Source organism: Sander vitreus, chromosome 22 (genome assembly GCF_031162955.1).
Source record: "Sander vitreus isolate 19-12246 chromosome 22, sanVit1, whole genome shotgun sequence".
NCBI classification, from domain to species: Eukaryota; Metazoa; Chordata; class Actinopteri; order Perciformes; family Percidae; genus Sander; species Sander vitreus.
The window spans coordinates 1,222,958-1,243,241 of record NC_135876.1 but is presented as its reverse complement, the minus strand read 5'-3'; the positions used below and the strand labels follow the sequence as shown (position 1 = coordinate 1,243,241).

Genomic DNA, 20,284 nt, shown 5'->3' with positions numbered 1-20,284 from the left:
GTGTCAGACTTGGAGGTCCTGACTCTCATCCTAGCTATAGTGATGTTGACATGGAGCCAGTGTCAGGGTCACTCTCCTGCCTCCCAACATACAACATCCTGTATTTCTTTCATCAGTTCTTCATTTGCTGTGTGTTTGTGTGGAGAGGGAAACGTTATGGGAGCATCACTTAACACAGTGCTTCTTAAACCTTTTCAAACCAAGGGCCACTTACCTAAAATAAACTCATGCACCACCTAACTGCCAAAATATCCCCAGAAACAATAGGCCTCATAACAGTATATTACAAATGACGGTCGGCTTCATTGCTGAAGTCTGACAACACGGCCATACAGCCAAATCAAATAGTAATGTTTAAATGTACGTACAATTTTATTTAATATTGAAAATAACACATCTATACTCCTCACTGTTTGGCTTTGGAGTTGCTCACACACAGTTTGAGAAACACTGTTTTGAATTTTAAATTTAAAACGTGACATTTTACCAAATCTACTCGCGGACCACCAGGAGTCACTCGGTCCACAGGCCTCTCTTTGAGAAATACTGACTTAACACACATACATCTATTTATGTCATCCTGTCTCTCAAAGCGTTTTTCCATGGGAATTGTTAGAGTGACAGATGCTCTTTGTCCCTTTCACATTCTCATTCCCTTGTCTCTCTGTTCCCGCTCCTCTAATTCCACTTTTTTTTGTTTCACTCTCATCTCTCTGTTGTCTACTTCTCCTCTCTACCAAATGTTTAGACCAATGAAATTGTATTCCCCAACTGTCATTTTACTGCAGTAGCTGCTGGGATTTTATCTCGTGCTCAGGTGCATTTATTATCTGTTGGACACATGCACACACGATGCATCATCTGACTGTCTGAGGGAGGCTGTGGCTGAGTAGCTGATGACTCAACAGTGTGACCTGTCTAAGCCAGCCTCGACCTTTCAGAGCGGTGTACATGAAGCTGAAGCTCATTGTTGATCTGAAGAGGAGCTGTTTTTAGCTCTATGAAGATCCAGTACAGCCATGAGTTGGAATGACACTGCATAAAAGGCCTTGAATTGGCTATAGTTTAAATCAGTGATCATCAACTGGGTCACGTTTAGCATTACTGAAAGTTGGCAATATGAATGCAACCGTATTATAGTAGTCCATTCTTCATTGCAGTTTTCCACGTCAACTTTTCGCGCTTGATAGTGTTTTAAGCCCCCAATGTCTCCTTCCAGGCAGCGCTGCGACCGTTGACTTCAGCTGACCCTGACCATAACCCTAACCCTAACCATAGCCATAACCATTGCCTAACCCTAGTGCCTTCCAGGCAGCGCTGCCTGGAAGGAGACGTTGGGGGCTTAAAACACTGATAAACACTTTTTGCTACAGGCTCTTTGAGAGTGACATTCTTTGAGCGTTTCCCACCTCCACTGCAATGACGTTTCCGTAATCACCGATTTTGGCCATTACTCCTCAGTGAACTGCCTTCTTGGCGGAGACCTGAGAGCATTTTTTTAGTTAAGTAGCCTATCTAGTTCATATTATGGATTTCCCATGTTTTCAGGAGTCTGTTCACACTCATACATGTAAATAAAAATAACATTAATTTAGTAAAAAAGTGAAAATATCAAACAGGTGGGGGAAATTGAGCCACATTTGATTCACAGAGCTATACCACAATTTATGCAACAGTCAATATTCTCTGCCTGTGAGAGGTACAGCACATATGTTACTTTTTTTTTGAGACATCAAGAATAAAAAAAACAGCTTTTCTTGTGTTAGAATAGCTGTTTCTGAGGATATCATGAAGCCTTGTTCTAATCAAAAAAAGTAAATGGTACTTTTTACATGTCTGAACTTGAAAACAATAAAAGGGTTAATAGGTATACTTACATTTTGTTTTCTTAATTTGAAAGTCTGGCCCCCACACTAGAAAAAAAATTATTTTGTGACGCCTGGCCTAAATGATTTCACTCGTGGACCTTCCTGAAACATACAGTATATGTACTCTGGCCAACTCATGAAGAGAATAAAATGGAGAGTAAAATCTGCCTTTAGGCATTTTAGTAGCTGGCCAAGCTTCTGCTCTATACAGACATTGGATTCAAAATGAGTGGCAGAAACATCAGTCAAGAGCATTTAGGTTTTACCCAGAATGCCTAACCCAGGACAATGCATCTTTCCAGTATCTATTTGTGTGTGCTGCTGCCAAAAAGAAGGTGACAGGGGTGCACTGTCGTTGCTTGGCTTTGTGTGTCTGCAGGGGTTGGGTGACGAGTGACGGGTGCACCCCCCACGCGCGTGCTCCTCAGAACTGGGTCAGAGGGATTAATTTCCAGGCTAATGGCAGATTAGCTTGGGAAGTTTCACTTCCAAAGCCCCTCCACCCACAAGCCTCAGCCAGGACTGGAAGTGAAGTGGCTTGCTGCTTTTTACACTCCGAGGTCACGAGGAATGTGTGTGTAGAGTGATGCCCCTTTAATGTGTGTACATTAGGGACCCTATCTTGCACCCAGCGCAATTGACTTTGTACACCGACGCATGTATCATTCCTATTTTCCACCCGACGCACAGCAGACTTTTCCCTCCACAGACTCACGTTGGTAAATTAGGGAATGAACTTGTGCTCCCGGGGGAGGTTCAGCAAAAAGAGGAGGCGTGTTCTGGCGCAAACGTTCTCTAGTGCTATTTTGCAGTTTCAGAAAACAATTCCGCCACAGACCAGGAAAAACCTAGTCTAAAGTCAGTGGCGCGTTATTCAGATGATATTTTAAGGGAGCATGCTTGGCCGTAATGTAGAGTGTGCACATCGCGCATACACTTTGCTTCTCTCATCTCACGGACCCAGCAGACCATACATAAATACAAGGAAAAATATGACCTTGTTTTACACAACATTTCCATGAATCATGGATGTGTTGATGACATAAATCAGGAAATATTAGAGGACTTAAGGAGATGTGATGTTGAGCTGCATGTGCTGATGCCACTTAACCCAAATGCCCCCCAGCAGCAGCACGGGAGAGGAGAGACAGAAGAGCTGCATCGTCTATAGTGAGGTCATCTCGGTCTAATGTTAGACTGCATTGCAAAAATATCACCATGCATTCATAACCTCGTGAATCAGTGAGAGTGAGCCCAAAACATCGGAAAGTATGTTTTTGTGACATTTCTTTATTTACATTTTGTCAAAAAGAAAAATCATTAGCAAACGTCTGTCTCCTCAGCTGTGAACCGCTTCTGGTGTGCGCCCATGGATGTATTAAGAGCGTGCGCCTAGCAAATCCGCCATTATAATAGCAATCCGCCATGGAACAAGCACGCCTGCTTTTAAAGGGAATGCTATGATTGGTTTATTGCACGTTACGCCCAAACCACACCTATGAGTAATGTAGCTACTTCAGACCAACCCATTTTAGATTTGCGTCGGGTGCAAGAGTCATTTATCCCTCCGGTATAATAGCAACAGCGCCAGAGATCTGCCCACAAAGCTACTTGCGTTTGGCGTTTGATACTTGCGTTTCAGATCGTTAAAATAGGGCCCAAACAGTGTGAATCTTCACTGGTCTCACGATTCGATTACGATTATCAAGATATAAGATGTTGATTATGCAAATGCATGTCTGGTTAACCTTCCCACCTTTGATAATGAGCAGTCAGTAGCTGCTTTCCAAAGCTTTTCAGTTCAAAGGGGCCAGATGTACATACATTTGTGAAAGTAGCGTTATCAGCGCCATGGCCAACCCGCAGAAAGCGCACGCTGTGATACTTCAGCTCACGTCGTATTTACCAAACCTGCAGTTCATCGGGTAATCAGCGCCTTTCTCCGCCCACTATACCGTAAATGGTGCTGTAGCAAAGTGTTAAGAACTGGTGCTGTGATACGGCTGAGTGCAGACTGCCATATTCCCACTGCTGATGCTAGGACTGTTTGAAATGATCCTGATGTCAATATTTGTAATGTAGCGAGGAGTTTAACAGCTGCTGGAATGGAATGTGAACGCTGAGTCGGAGATTCAACGTCATCTTTGATTTCTTCCAGTAACTGTAATATTGCATGGCTGCTTAATCTGTAACGCTTAATGAGTTCATGTTCACTCAACTGAAAAAGTGTGATCCTTTCAGCTCGTCTCCTTGGCCTATGTCTTCGTCTTGCTTGGATTACTGCTGCCATTTCACCAGGAGGCATATGCGAGGAAACCCGCTTCCTGGTTTACACCTGCTTCTAAAATAGAGGCGCGCTTTCACGGCCGTTTTTTGTACATACATAATTAGCACTTTACCCTTCCCCTCCCATGTCTTTATGGGAAACTCCCACTTTCCCCTTGACCCTCCCATGTCTTTATGGGAAACTCCCACTTTCCCCTTGACCCTCCCGTGAATGCATGCATGACACGGAAAAGCGCAATTTGCCATTTTCAGTTCCCGCGACAGGCAGTCTGCGCTTTTACCTCAGTGCGGCCTGTTAGTCCATACCTCGCCATGCTTATACGCGCACGTTGAGAAACAAATGCACCTGAAGTAGGTGCAAAAGCGTTGCTGGCCCAGATTGTCTGCAGTGGACAGACTCAAACAGTACTAGGCTAATGTTAGCTTATGTTAGCATGGTGTAGATGTTGCTGTAAAATGGCCATTACTGAGTCAGTATGCTGACTTTACAACTTTTCTCTCCTTGTGCTACTATTACATTGTATTTTTGCATTTTCCTGTCCCATAAATGTCACTGGTGGCCACAGTGGCTGCTCACTTCAGGTACTCATGAAATAGTTTTTTGGAGAAAAGGCTGTATTGTTAACCAACACATATTTGCGTATTGCATATTACTCCTTCCTTTTGAAGATTCTAAGAATTGCTAAAATTCTTCTGTATATTCTGACAATCTAGAGCTTGAATGATTCATCCGTTAATTCAAAGAATAAATCGACAGATGAATCATTAATTAAAAGGATTGCTAGTTGCAGACCTAATCCTAAGGAACAGACTGTGCTCCTGTGAAATTGGAGGGTCAAGTTCAATTCCAGTTAATGATGCATTCTGTATGCCATTCACTGGCTCCCGTCTGTCTCCTTCCAGTCGACTGTCCAGTAAAAAGGAATAATAGAAAAGATGATATGTTTCTGTCTGTCTCTCTCTCTTCACGCTACTGTCCAACCTCTTTTCGTTCTTGTGCTTGGGTGTTGCTGCCACCAGTGGACCTTTTAATAGGCTGGAAGTTATTTTAATTTGGTTTCATACACTGTCTACAGGCTCTTTATCTCTTCCCTTCTCCCTCTCTTCTGCACCTTCTGTGCTCGTCTTTTCATCTTCCTTCAGACCTCCGGTAATACCAGGGAAGCCTATCTAAGCTCTCCGAGCTGTGTAGTCTCACCATACACCGCACAGTTATGACTGCAATATCTTGCATGCCTGCCAGCATTAAAGCCACTCTAAATTGTATTCAGGGATCCAGCTTTTGTGAATTTTAGCATTCTGGCTATTGTTTTATGGTTCTGGATTTTGATTGTAAAAATAGGTTTGATTGTTATTATTCTGGTTATTTTAGCAGGGTTGCAGCAACATCAATATGGAGTCTCCCTCATATGTTATTACTCTTCATCTGAAAAGGTTTTAGCAGAGCATGTTCCCTGTAAGCATTAGCCTGTGGACAATACTATATACAGTGCACATATGTTGGGTCTTTTTGCAAGAACTCTCCTTTGTCATCAAGTCCCCATGACTCAGAGGTGAAAGCCCAGAAAGTTTCAGAATTCTTGAGTCAGCTTTTCTGGGAGTTGCCACATTTTGCAGCAATCTATTGTTTCTTCAGGGGATGTTTTTATGCTCAGGAGGATATTATGTCTGCTAGTGTAGCGAAGGCTGACCACATTACTTCTCTCTCTCTTCCTTTCTTCTTGAATACCTACTCATTCATCTCAACATAGAAAGTATCGAGGAAAACAATACTGTCAAAACAATGAAATTCTACAGCAAAACAGAAAAGCTCACTTGGCTCAAATCCAACTCTCTCTCTCTCTCTCTCTTCTCTTTTGTAAGGTATTGGAAAGAATGTCATCTGCGACCGGACAGCAACGCCTCTGGATGCCTTCCGAATGATGTCAGCGGCCCAGTACTACCCCAAGTTGCTGAGCATTATGGGAAATGTGTTACGTTTCTTGCCTGCCTTCGTGCGAATGAAGGAGTTGGTAGAGGAGGGGTACATCGGGGAGCTTCTGGTCTGTGAGGCCCAGGTATGACAAAAACTCTGAATGCTTATTTCTTCAGTTCTAATAATGACAACAATATGATTCTTTCTCTTGAGGTTAGTTTGTGTTAGAGCAGCGTCCACAGAGCTGACAAGGAATCGGTGTCTTGCTCAAAGTCACTTTAGCAGCGTGTTTTTTTTTGACATGAGATTTGATCTCAGACACCACCTCAACTGTTTCATTTTTTGTTCTTAATTGTCTCGATTAAGGATAGACCGATTATCGGCCCTGGCTGATTATCGGGCCGTTTTTTGGCAGTTTGCAGATGATCTGTATCAGCTTTTTATTTGACCAATAAGGTTAATTAAAAAGTAGGGATCGACCGATACTGTTCTTTTCAAGGCCAATACCAATACTGATTATTAGTAGTTAATGAAACCAATAACAGATATTTGGAACCAATATGCATTTACAGTAAAAATAAAAAATTTTAAATCCAAATTAGGATTTTGGAATGTTACATACTCCCAACACAAAACTTAGTTTAAATGCTTTAAGCAATTATTTAATAAATGAGAAACTTTTTTAGCTTGAAAGATGCTAGCGCGGACCGCTAGTATTCGGGGCACAGGGAAAGTAAAAACAAATCACATTGAGAATTTTGTAAGTGTACAGACAGTTTATTGAAAAGATAGATTATAAAGACACTCGCGTTCATGTTTATATGCCGCCGCCATCTTGGAAACCAGTCATGACTTAACAGCTGGCGATGCAAACTAAAATCAAAAGCAATTTGCTCAATATATCTGAAATAATCGCACCAATGTATAACATAACTTGTCTAGTGTACCTGACAGTGGATAACTGTCCATCTGGTCCCTCCGGTCTGGGTCGCCGTCCCCAATTTATTTTCGGGACATGGAAAAAAGTCCAGTCCTGTTTATCAGAGAGGGGAAATCTTCAGACTGTACAAAACACTGCGTCTCTTGGGTGTCGCGACGCAACAGGTCCCACTCCGTGCGACACAGACACTCCTGTTGGGTGGCCATAGCTTCACAATGTCCGCAGGTTCACCACCAGTTTCCCAAAATACGAGGCTGTGTTGCGACATAGCTCTCTCTCTCGTAGCCCTTTCATGGAGCTCCCGCAGCTCTTCGTTCAATAAACTGTCTGTACAATTATAATGTTCTCAATGCTCCGGTTAACATTTAGGGACCCTCATTATGCTACTGTTGGAGTGTGGTGATATTTTGAGCCTTTTCAGTGGTATAAATAGCGATTTGTTTTTACTTTCCCTGTGCCCCGAATACTAGCGTTGTAAGCTAATCAGCGGTCCGCGCTAGCATCTTTCAAACTACAATCACATTCGATTAGCATGAAAACATGTCCCACAGAGTGGGTACACATCTGTTAATAACCCCTAGGTTCGTTTGGCGCCGGAATTGTCCTTTAAGTCCGACTCAGTGGTGAGTGAAACTGAAGCAGAGGGACAGACACAGAGCTGTAGCAGAGCCAAAGTACAACACTTTTTAATTCATTCACTTTATCAGTTATCAGGTAAATAAAACGTGATACAGATCATCTGCAAACTGACAAAAAACGGCCTGATAATCAGCCAGGGCCGATGATCGGTCTATCCTTATTAAAAAGCAAGGCCGCGGGAACTAGGGGTGCGGAGGGTGCTGCAGCACCCCCTAGCGAAAGGACAAACTACTACAACCATAATAAAAAAAGAAAATACTTTTAATAAATTGATTATTAATATAAATCTAATTCCTTTCATTACAAATTAAATGTAATACATTTTAAAATCTGGTAAGTAAGAGATAAACACATAATTTGATTAGAATGAATCTGCTGATTTTGCCGAGAGCGAGGCGTGCTGTGCGCCTCTGATGCTCATTCATGAGTGAAGATAGTTGTGGAAACTTTCCCAGCTGGTCAACAGTACAGAAGTTAGCTAACCATGGCACAAAAGCGCATTTTGGATTTCTTTATAAATCAACCACAGGCTAAAAAGCCTGGAGGCAGAAAACTCAGCAACTGTAACCGAAAGAAGTAGCAGCAGCACCTCTACACCTGTCACTGCCACAGCATCCCTGCTAGCAACAGACGACAAGGGAGCTAATCTTGTAAGCCAAGCTAGCAGCACCAGGGCAGCCACAGACTGGCTTGCTTCATTTTGATTTGATATCATTCAGTGATGTGTTTTATACCCTTGTGTTTTGTGGCTCCGTTTTTGAGCTTGTAGTAGGCATATTCTGTACCATTGTCGTAGCTGTGTGCCTATATCGTGTGTTAACTGTGCTTATTTTGTTCTGCCTTGGATTTTGGACTTTATTCTTGTTTTTGTTTTTTCGCTTTTGGAGCGTGTACCTTGTTGTATTACCGAAGCCTTAGTACTGTTTTGACACCACGAAGTGCCTTCGTTTTAATAAATAGAGATATTTTGTCTTCATCTTGACAGTATGGGTATGAAAGAAATTTCACTTGGTTGAATAGTGATAACGGGATTATTTTCCGGTGTTTCGGGATCAGTAGCCTATGGCTGGCTAATTATTGTCTTGGATAGGCTATTTATAATGAATTGAATATCTATACAGTTCAATAACTGTGATGGATGCAGTTTGGTGTGTGGTGGTTGACTTTGGCTGAAAACTTCACTCTGGAAAATTGACAGCACCCCCAATTCAAAATATGTTCCCGCGGCTCTGTTAAAAAGTGTTTGTCTGTCCCTCTGCTTCGGTTTCTCCACAACACCATCTGACTCTCTGTTACTGGGGATTATGGTGAAAATTTATCATTTATTAAATAATTGCTTAAAGCATTTAAACTAAGTTTTGTGTTGGAGTTTGTAACATTCCAAAGTCAAAATTTTGACTTCTTTGATTTTCATTTTTACTGTAAATGCATATTGGTTCCAAATATTGGTTATCGGCTTCATTAACTACTAATGATCAGTATTGGTATCAGTCGATCCCTGGTCTTGATCACATTCAAGTGAAATAAGACCCAATACTGTATGACATTTTAAGTTTTAAGTTTAAGTTCTCCTCTTTGCCACAGGTCCACAGCGGTAGTCTCTTGGGGAAAAAATACAACTGGAGCTGCGATGACCTGATGGGAGGCGGTGGTCTGCATTCGGTGGGCAGTTACATCATCGACTTGCTCACGTTTCTGACAGGTCAGCGTGCATTAAAAGTGCATGGCTTCCTCAAGACCTTTGTCAAACAAACGGATCACATTCGGGGCATCCGTCAGATCACCAGTGATGACTTCTGCACGTTCCAGATGGCACTGGAGGGCGGCGCCTGCTGCACCGTCACGCTCAACTTCAACGTTCCCGGAGAGTTTCGGCAGGAGGTGATCGTCGTGGGGACCGTCGGGAGGTTAACGGTCACAGGGACCGACCTGTATGGACAGAAGAACAACGGGGGAAGCAGCGGAGGACCTGAACTCCTGCTCAAAGACACCACACCTCTTGAGAAGAGTTCCTTACCGGAGAAGGCTTTCAGTGACATTCCATCCCCATATCTCACAGGAACGATCCGCATGATCCAGGCTGTGCGGCAGGCCTTTCAGGACCAGGATGACAGGCGGACGTGGGACGGGAGGCCTCTGACAATGGCTGCTACCTTTGAGGATTGTCTCTATGCTCTTTGCGTGGTGGATACCATCAAGAAATCCAACCAGAGCGGAGAGTGGCAGAACATTGTGGTGATGACCGAGGAACCGGAGATCAGCCCAGCCTATTTGATCAGCGAGGCCATGCGGCGGAGTAGGATGTCACTCTACTGTTAGCATCAGCTGAAGTGCTGACCCCTTAAAAAATGGCTTTACTGGAGGTGGCACCGGAAAAGGCCTGGGTGTTGTTAAAACGTTATTCATACAGCTTATGGGTTTAGCTCTTTAATTCAATACCTGTTTATTTAAATACTGTCAAATCTATATTGCTACTGTTACAGAAAGAGAGGCTACACCACTATAATACAGAGAGTTATAGTTTCCTGAAACCCTGCCTCAGGAGTAGAGAAAAGGCAATGTGACCAATAATCAAACCTTTATTTATAAGGAAGCCTTTTCTGTTTTTACCCTTTTGACAGAAGACTGTCCGGGGAGATGCACTTGTAAATCAAACCGATTCATACAACAGAAAGATATAGTTCTACAGTGGAGGCAGATCAGGGAATAAAAACTAATGCTACTGTGTTCGGCTTGACCATAAGGGTATTGCGCCTCTCATCTCTGCTTCTGCTTCTCTTCTATTTGACTGGGTCTGGAAGACAACACCTTACACTGTGGGTCCAAACGAGGACAGCCAAGGAAGAACGATAGTCCTCTCAGTTGAAACTGTGCCGCTGTATTGTTGCTGTAGTCCGAAGTACTTGCTAGTTTTACCAAGTGAATGTTTAAAACAAATCAGTATGCTTGATAGCTTCAGTCTCTGTCTGCTCTGTATGCTTCCTCTGTGTGTTTGAGAAACAAGAGAGAAAAGAAATCAATAGTTTGGCTGGTGAGGTTTTCAGAAGGGTTTACCTTCTGGTTTATGTATGCAATATATCCAGGCTGTAGTCTGCAGCAGAAACACTTTAATCTTCCAGCTTGGCGTTAAGGGTTAAAATACACTTTGGTATGCCTTTATGCAATTACAGTAGCCTGTGTATCCGTTTGCAAGTCCTGTATAAGTGGCCAGTGCAGTGATACTTTGATGTTCTTATTTCTTTCACGAGTGCAGCATCCGTTCAAAGCGGGCCGATTGCTTGGCCCCCGGAAGTCCTGCTTGCAGCTATCTCAAAAACTACTCATCCGATCACCTTCACACTCGACACTACGCTTCCTTGGATCCTCAGCAATACACCTGCCAAGTATTAAGTTGATTGGATGAAGAGTTTGTGAGATAAATGGACAGTCATATATGCATACATACACAGATAGAGATTCATTCCTTTATAGTTAGTTAGATGGTGCTGCTACAGCGCCACCTATTGGCCAAATGGCACCAGATTTGTCAATCACCATTCAGATATATCTACACATGTCCACCAAATGTGGTGACAATAGCACAAAGCGTTCAGGAGATATGACATTTTCTTTTTATGTAAACCCTGCCCACTGCATTTGATTAAATGTTGAGGGCCTGCTATAGCAAAACTGTATGGAATATCAGAAACCCGAAAAAGTAACTTTTTTTGACTTGGTCCATAGATGTTCTGTAGAACATTTGGTGATGATTGCTAAAACTTTGTAGGAGGAGTAGAGGAAAAAAACTGAGTTGGACACAATTCAAAATGGCGGAAAATCCTACAGAATCCAGGGAAAGAATAATTTTGCTTCTGAGACTTCAGTTCAAATGTTACAGGCCAAAACCTAAAGTTCGTTGTTATAGCATTTCCAAATTGCACCACATTCGACACTGCACTCCATTGGGTCCCCAGCATTACACGAGCCAAGTGTGTATTAGACCGGATGAACGGTCCACGAGATATTCAAACGACACACTCACACACTCACAGAGATTCCTCGCTTTACAGTTAAATGCTTTTTCCATTATCATGAAACATGGCCATGGTATATACGGAATTCTGTGTGGTGTGCTTATATCGTTACTGAGCCTTAATTGTGAATACTAATACAGTCTTGCACTAAGTTGCGAGTAAATACCGAGCAATGTGGAGTTTTTAATCCGAATATTGAAATGCAATGGGTCACACTTGCATCAAGCTACCGCGATTTAGCGTTTAGCATGCTTTATAAAGCTTCTTTAACGTGCACAGTGAAATGCAGGTTTGTCAGTATGCATCACATGCAAGTTCAATTTGGACCCACGCCTACAGTAAGACATTAAACTTGCAGCCAATTAACTGTGCAGCACAGTGGAGTAGATGAGCATTTCTTTCAATTTCCGTTAGAGGTGTTAAATGTTAAGGCTGCTGTTATTCTATGTTCCCATGAACATGTTTCCTACTCTGTCTGTGGCACTTGGCCACAAGCCCTTTTGATTTTTTTTTATTGGAAATGTAAATCTTTAAAGCTTCACCAATCAATATTTGTTTTTAATGGCAATGGGTCGCATGCCTATGTGATGATGTGTGTTTAATGTGAGAAGGTGTCCCTCGTAGGAATCACCCTACAGATTATTATGACCTGACTAGTTCCCCACTCTATGTAGTGTTTTAGCATATTTCAGATCATTGTTTTTATGGCCCACAACTGCTGTTTTGGTTCACTCTCAATGCTCTATATAACCTTGTTTCCCACCATGGTAGGCAGCTTTTTTTTTAATGAAAGACGTCTGATACACCCGTGGTATGCTACTTTACAGCACCATAGACAGACAAAATTATCAGGAAAAATAGAGCTAAAAAATAATGAGTGTTGGACTTACAACACATTACTAATATGTTAAAGACGGGTCACAAATATATAATGTAAGCCAATTAAGAAGAAGATGAGCAAGAGTGAGAACAGAAGAAGGGATTTGACACAAGCATCACAGTTTTTAAATCAAATCGTGATACCAATTGAAAGGGATGTTTAGTGTGATTTTATGACGCATACAAAATCACACCTGACTCTCAACAGTGTTCAGATCAACACATTCTCACTCCCATCGCGTCAAAAAGCGACCCTTGGTCAGGTGCCTTTGGTGTTTGTGATTGATGCAAAAAGTCTCCTTTAATGTCATATTTAGACGTGCTTGGTCGGGACTCTTAGCATCACTATTTGACGCTCTGGGTCAGGACTCTTGGCATTACTTTATTATTTTTTGGGGCATTTTCAGCCTGTATTTTGACAGGGCAGCTGAAGACATGAAAGGGGAGAGAGAGGGGAAATGACATGCAGCAAAGTGCTGCTGGTCGGAGTCGAACCCGGGCCCGCTGCATCGAGGAGTAAACCTCTATATATGGGCGCCCGCTCTACCAACTGAGCTATCCGGGCACCCCTTGGCCTCACTATTTGACTAGCCCTTTGATGTCATATTTTGACACTCTGGGTGGGGACGTAGGTTTAGCTGACATGCGGCACGAGAACGGGACAGTTAGGTTTAGGAAAAGATGGAGGGTGGGGGTAACAAAATGTACGTTTCAGTGACACGCGAGACAAGAACTGGACATGAACCCTGGTCTCCTGGGTGAAAGTCCTGTGTTGCATCACCCCAACCTGCCTCCTTACGCGGATTTTAGGTCTTTCATACTACTCGCTGCCGTTGTCTCTTAATACTCTGTCATCTTACAGTGCTGCGGCCAAGCTGCTGCTCTGCCCGGTGCGTCCCGTACAGATTTTTGCATCGGTATCTGACGCTGAGAGCCACTGACCAAGCATCAGTATTTTATGAGTTGGGAGTTATCAATCAGTCGCAGAAAATACATCTACTTGTTGTGTTTTACTGTCAGTCACATGAAAAAGCTAAAACAAACCGTCGGAGAGTATTTGCAAATACAGTCTGACTTAATGTTTGGTACCAGTGAATACAGGTGAAAGAACAGCACCGACCTACAAGCCAAAAGATTGATTTTTTTGATGCATCTCTGTTCCCCTGTGTAGTTTGAAGTTCTTAAACTGTGCTGAAATACTATCTATGTAACGACTACTGAAAATGTAAATATGAAAATATTATAAATCAACAATATGGGTTTGTCTAAAGAAAAAGTACTGTATGTATTTTATTTGTTAAAAAAAACAAACAAAAAAAAACAAGAAACTGGACATGTTTTGATGAGTGTTAAAGGTATTTATTCTTTGTTTTTGCTGTTGGATGTTTTGTGGACTGACCTGCAGTGATATTTGGGAGATGAACAGTAGACTGAGGCCTTGGAGCATTCACCTTCTTATCCCTATCTGTAAATTATTGACCATAATACTCTTCTTTTAACACTGTTATGAAAAAGCTTTATGTTTGCTCTTAAGATGCATTATAAATCATCCCGGTCACAATCCAACAGAGCTACAATGTAGCTGTTTCAGCTCATATCTAACAGTAATGTCTGAGCTCTTTTAATGTTTAGTGTATTTAATGTGTCACACCATGGTTTACTAAGGTCAGGACACTGCTGGGGTGCGATCAGCACACACAAAACTTTGCAACACCTACTGAAGTTACAGATTTTACAAAACAAAAACCACCTCTGCTAACTAGTCTGTGTGAAAAAGCTCCCAGTTCAACACTGATAAGCTATCACTCTTTAAGATAACTCAAGTTTTATTATTGTGTACCAATGCCTAATCAAATCTGCATGTAGACTTTCCCCCTTTTGTCTGATAAGAGTTTTCAAAATATTCATGATTTAAACATAGACACTGGAATTCCCTATTCTTGTTTAATCATAGTTTTTCTCTCTGTTCAGCATGATCAAGCTGTATATTGATGATTGATGAGAAATTAATGCCATGATTTAAACCTGAACTCAAGTTCAGCAACCTCAGTAGGAGGGCACTAAGTAGACACTGGATAGGCCAACACTGTATGGGGGAAAAGAATTGATCCAGGATCCAAATCACAGTGCTACGGAAGAGGATTAGGGCCAGATGTGAAAATGTTATTTCAGTTCTGAGATTAAAGTCAGAATTCTACAGAATTCTGCATATTTAAACAGTTGTGTATTATTTACATTATTGACGTTACAGAACTCCTTGGTTTCTGTCCGTTTGTCTGTTATGAACGTTGTTGTTACTACCGCACTGCATTGTGGGATAGTTATGCCGGCGTAGTGTACAGTATTGCATACTGTAATATTTTACCGGAAATAGTATGCAATTCAGGTATTTTAATACTAAGGTTTCGGACACACTAAAAAAATCCCACATACTGTTTTAGCTACTAAATAGCATGTTAGTGTGGAATTTGGGACGCAGCCTGACAGTAATCTCAGAATCTTTATTCCTCAGAATTCAGAGATTAAAGTCAGAATTCTGACTTTGTGTAAAAAATGTTTCACATGTGGCCCTAATCCTCTTCCGTACAGTACCTACGTTTGACTGTCACAACACTGTTTTCTCTCCTTCATCAGGCCTGTAAACACTTTATTACTGTCTGATGTACAGCTCTGTGCTGGAATAGCCTGAGTGATGAATGCAAATGACCTCCCACTGGCTAACTGATACTGTAGATATGGACAGGGAATCTTAAGGCCAGAGACAGCAGTTGGAAAGCAGATCAAGTCTTTGCCCTGAATCCCCCTAAAAACCATTTAGAATGGTTTAGTTCTCTGGTCTAATACCTTGCCTTCTACAGAAGAAAGGTCACACCATTTATATGTACAGGGTTACACAAAGCAAATTAATTAATTAGTTAATTGTTTATTTTATTTTTGCTATAGGTATTGTAATTTGGTACTTATTACAGTTAAAATAGTTATTCAAAAAGTTTGGGGACTGTTATTTTATTAAGGTTCAACTAGCTGGGTTGAGTTTATTATTACTGGAGCTGCAGACATTCATCCAGCCCCCACTGAAACCCTCCAGGAGTTAAACGCAAAGATTTAAGGATCCTAAACTCAAATTCAAATATTTCTTTGCCCCTATTTCTTCTCGTTTGTCCCCTAATCCATCATCTGTTTTTGGCCCATGGTTTCATTACCCAGGCCTGCATGTGTGTGAGGATCCTCTCACAATAGACCCAGTATGCCTATGTTTGAATCAGCTTGGTCTCATGCTAAGATTCAATTAACTATATTTAGCTTCCCAGGGGAGAAAATGTGTTCAAGAACCAACAGCGACTCATAACATTGGCTTAAGCAGACCTCCCTGAGTCCTTTTTAAGGGTCTGAAACATGGATTTACTCTGTTTGTGTAGTTATGCTGTCCACACAGACCCATCCTCCCCCAGGGAGATGCAAACAGCTCAACAGCAGACACATCTGCAGCCAGCTGCCCATGCTCTGTGCTAAATGTGTGTTGGCATCTGCTTCAAATCAAGAACATCACAAGACCAGAGGGTTTTTCATTTTAAGCAGATATTTGGCAAAACATTGAAACATAAGGGCAGGAGTTAAATTTAAAGGGCTGGGACGATATGCTTTTGTCCCGATTCGATTCTTACGCGACACATGGGGGCCGATTGGATTTGTATTGCGATTTTCATTCATTGTGATTCTAAAGGTATCGCGATACTTTAGTATTGAGTATTGGGATTTTCTTTTCCTTCTGTAACAAAACCAAAAGTTGAATAATACACTTCTGGAGACAATATATCATGAGGCATTTCTAAAAACTAATTGTGTTCTAAAAAGAATGCCAACATCCCATGTCAGTCAGACATTTATTATTTCATATGTAAAGAAGAACATAACATGGATGTTCTGCATTTTCTGCTTTCAGTCTGTTTTGTTGGAAACAGATATGATGTGTGTACCGTATAGACAGAAAATATTAAGGTCCGTTTAAAAATGGTCAGAAAAAAATATATATCTATACATACATCGATTTTTTTCCCCCCACCCCTATTAATTTAGACTTTTTATTGATGCTATTACAATGCTGACAATGATAGTGATGCAATATTCTCACATCACAACCTCAATACTAAACCTTAACTGCATACTAGTGAAGCACCTGCAAAGGCTTTTTAGCGACATCAACCCAAACTATGCATAGCAGTCTGAAACAGATGAGGCAATATCTGGGTTCTGAAGCACTGAATCTTTAATGAGTGGAATTGTAATGAGATGATACAGTACAGTACAGTACAGTATCAGGATTCCATAAAAAATGTCTTTGAAATGTCCAATCACTGAATATTTCATTTATGTCTACTGAAAAGGTGTTCCATGTCATCGCTCATGTTCATGCGTCAAATTGATGTTGAGGTGACATTATACTGTATCACCAGTGCAAAAGAGAACTGTGGACAGTGGAGCTCATGTTTCCCATAATACAAATGTTGTGCTGTGATTTATTTATTTTTTGCCACAGACTTTATCATTGAGCTTTCTGCTTGTGGCCTGTTAAGGATGAACCGACTGCAGAAAAAAAAGACATTGCAGAAAGAAATAGCACAGGATGTGCTCCAGTTCCAACTTTGCACTTTGACTGCGTTATCAGTCGTGACTATGAATTGCTTGTTCTTGCTTTGCCGGCATTCACTAACAGTTGAGGAAAGGCTTTCCCCTGGTGAAGGGAGGTGGGAGGGGCTTGAAATTGTTCATTTTGGAGACGAACAACCTCAAAGAGGCGCTTCTTCTGCCCTTGGAGACCGTTACTTAGCAACGGGAAGCCACGTTGCCAAAACTAGGTCCTTTTCTTGTTCACTTTCACTCACACAGTCACACACTTACCCTCACTCCCTCTCTCTATGTCTACACACCTCTTTCACACATTCTTCCTCCGTCTCTGCCCATATTTCTCTCACTGACCTGTCAAAGGGTGAAGGCTTTTACAATCGCTGAGAAAGGTATTTGATCTGCTGCTCGTTGATCTGTCCTTTCACATTTCTCACAGTGCAACTCTTTTTCTTCTTCTTTCTCTCCCCGTTTTTTTTCTATTGTGAGTCAGGTTGAATCCTGGAGGACAAGCTCACTGGTGCTTCTTCAGACCCCTCCTTTTCGCTGCTCTTCTCTTCAGTGGCGGTTCTAGACCATTTTAAATGGAGGGGCCCGGCTGGGGCCACATGCGATTTGAGGAGTACCAAATATATTAAGAACAAGTGTTACATACCACCAACCCTCCATAGCAAAAAGACTAACGATACACATACGATAGGGACGTAACACACATGTATGGTGGCGGTAGAGAGTAGTCTCCCCCCCCCCCCTTGAAGCGCTTTGAGTGTCTATGATAAAGCGCTATATAAATGTAATTAATTATTATTATTAACAATAAACACAAGAATACTCATTCAGTTTTAACCTACATTATATTTATCCCCTCTTTGAGGATGAAGGTGGGGTTAAAAATGTAAAAAATATTTGCCAAATTTAGGGGGGCCAGAGGGGGGTCGAGGCTTAAAGGGGGCACAGGCCACCTTTGCCTGCCCCCCACCCAGAACTGCCCCTGCTTCTCTCCTCATCTCATCTCATCTCATCTCTTCTCTTCTCATGCTTTAGTAGCCAGCACATGGGTTACCAAGGCAACCCCTTTGTAACAAAAACTAATAACAGACAGATACAGGTCTTTCCTCAGCTGGTTTATGAATGCTGACCCCTGCAGTGTCTTGCTGTACCTGTAACTTGTTCAAAGAAAAACAAATATCCATCTTGATGCTGTATTGTGACTATATCTGATATTTATTGTTATGTATGTATATTGTGAACGCATGGACCTCTGTAAATAATGTAATTTGAGCTCTGAAACGCATATTGATGGGTCTTAATCTAGAGAATGTACTTAGGAATAATTTATATTTTCTATCCGTTAAGGACAATATGCCATTTTTAGGAGGTCTGTGTGTGTCACATGAAATAAAAGCCCCTCAGAGTTCTCTGCGTGCTGTAAAGTGTGACGGTGCACTTCCGTTGAATGACTCCCTCCCTCTTTTTTTTTTTTTTTAATTGACTGTGTGACTCCGACTTTAGTGTTTTACTCTTTCATCTCCCTGTACCAGTGCTCTGCATTGACTGTGTGTGTGTGTGTGTGTGTGCGCGCGCAACATGGTTTACGGCTTCAGCACTTGTCTAATGCTGCAGTTTCTATGGAATAAAAAAAAAAAAATGTACATCCATAATGACTCTAATTTCATTTTGTTATTTAATATCTTTTAGTTACAGGATTGATGTCATAGCTAAACCAAGTTTCTCATCCTCGCTGCATGCATGTGGTTTTGATGAAAGAAATGTATATGATACATTAATGATATAATAGATCTTTATTGTCATTGCATATATTTACAGAACTTAGTTGGAGCAATCCAGTTTGCAGCATTAAAATAAATACAATATAAAATATATGCACACATCTCACACCCACACACATTACTCCTATTACTTTTTTAGATGTTTTTGTTTCATGCTACTAAAGGAATACTTATTTCATGGGAGGATATCCAGGAGTCCTTCAGCTTCTCCTTGGATGCACACAGCATTTGGAAAGCTTCTGCTGACCCCTGCTGGCTGCTGTACACGCTGCACATGATATCATTCTGCTGCATAGTGTTGCCCTGAGGAAACAAAGTCACACACCATCCCATTTACAAATATTACATTTTTTGCACAGTGTTTTTCCGATTTTTTGCCTCCTGTTGTATAATGCATGTGTAACCTCAACACTGTGTAATGCACAATCATGTCATACATACATTTCTTTTCAGGACAAACTGGGCTATCAGAATCTACATGCTGAAGTGATGTCACATGAATGTATAAATAGTTATACAACCATAAATACAAAAGAAAAACAAACCGGAAATTGAACCTCACAAAAAATGTATTCAAACAGCCGAATGAATGGCTCTTTGCAGGGCCTTGCGGTCCTGTGTAGTGAGGTTTCCGTAGGTAAAGAACAGAAACAACAATATACAGTCAGGTCCATAAATATTGGGACATCGACACAATTCTAATCTTTTTGGCTCTATACACCACCACAATGGAGTTGAAATGAAACGAACAAGATGTGCTTTAACTGCAGACTTTCAGCTTTAATTTGAGGGTATTTACATCCAAATCAGGTGAACGGTGTAGGAATTACAACAGTTTGTATATGTGCCTCCCACTTTTTAAGGGACCAAAAGTAATGGGACAGATTAACAATCATAAATCAAACTTTCACTTTTTAATACTTGGTTGCAAATCCTTTGCATTCAATTCCAGCCTGAAGTCTGGAAGGCATAGACATCACCAGACGCTGGGTTTCATCCCTGGTGATGCTCTGCCAGGCCTCTACTGCAACTGTCTTCAGTTCCTGCTTGTTCTTGGGGCATTTCCCCTTCAGTTTTGTCTTCAGCAAGTGAAATGCATGCTCAATCAGATTCAGGTCAGGTGATTGACTTGGCCATTGCATAACATTCCACTTCTTTCCCTTAAAAAACTCTTTGGTTGCTTTCGCAGTATGCTTCGGGTCATTGTCCATCTGCACTGTGAGCGCCGTCCAATGAGTTCTGAAGCATTTGGCTGAATATGAGCAGATAATATTGCCCGAAACACTTCAGAATTCATCCTGCTGCTTTTGTCAGCAGTCACATCATCAATA

At 41.5% G+C, this 20,284-nt stretch overlaps 1 protein-coding gene across 1 annotated transcript in view; it reads left to right on the top strand.

Moving 5' to 3' along the window:
• gfod1 (glucose-fructose oxidoreductase domain containing 1) overlaps positions 1–18,815 on the top strand; it is a 60,310-nt gene extending 41,495 nt beyond the window's left edge. Inside the window, exons 2-3 of the mRNA XM_078281307.1 lie at positions 6,018–6,211; positions 9,233–18,815. Of these exons, the coding sequence (XP_078137433.1) occupies positions 6,018–6,211; positions 9,233–9,967 (929 nt within the window). The 3' untranslated portion in view covers positions 9,968–18,815. The remainder of the gene's footprint in view (positions 1–6,017; positions 6,212–9,232) is intronic.
• The last annotated feature ends 1,469 nt before the right edge of the window (positions 18,816–20,284 follow it).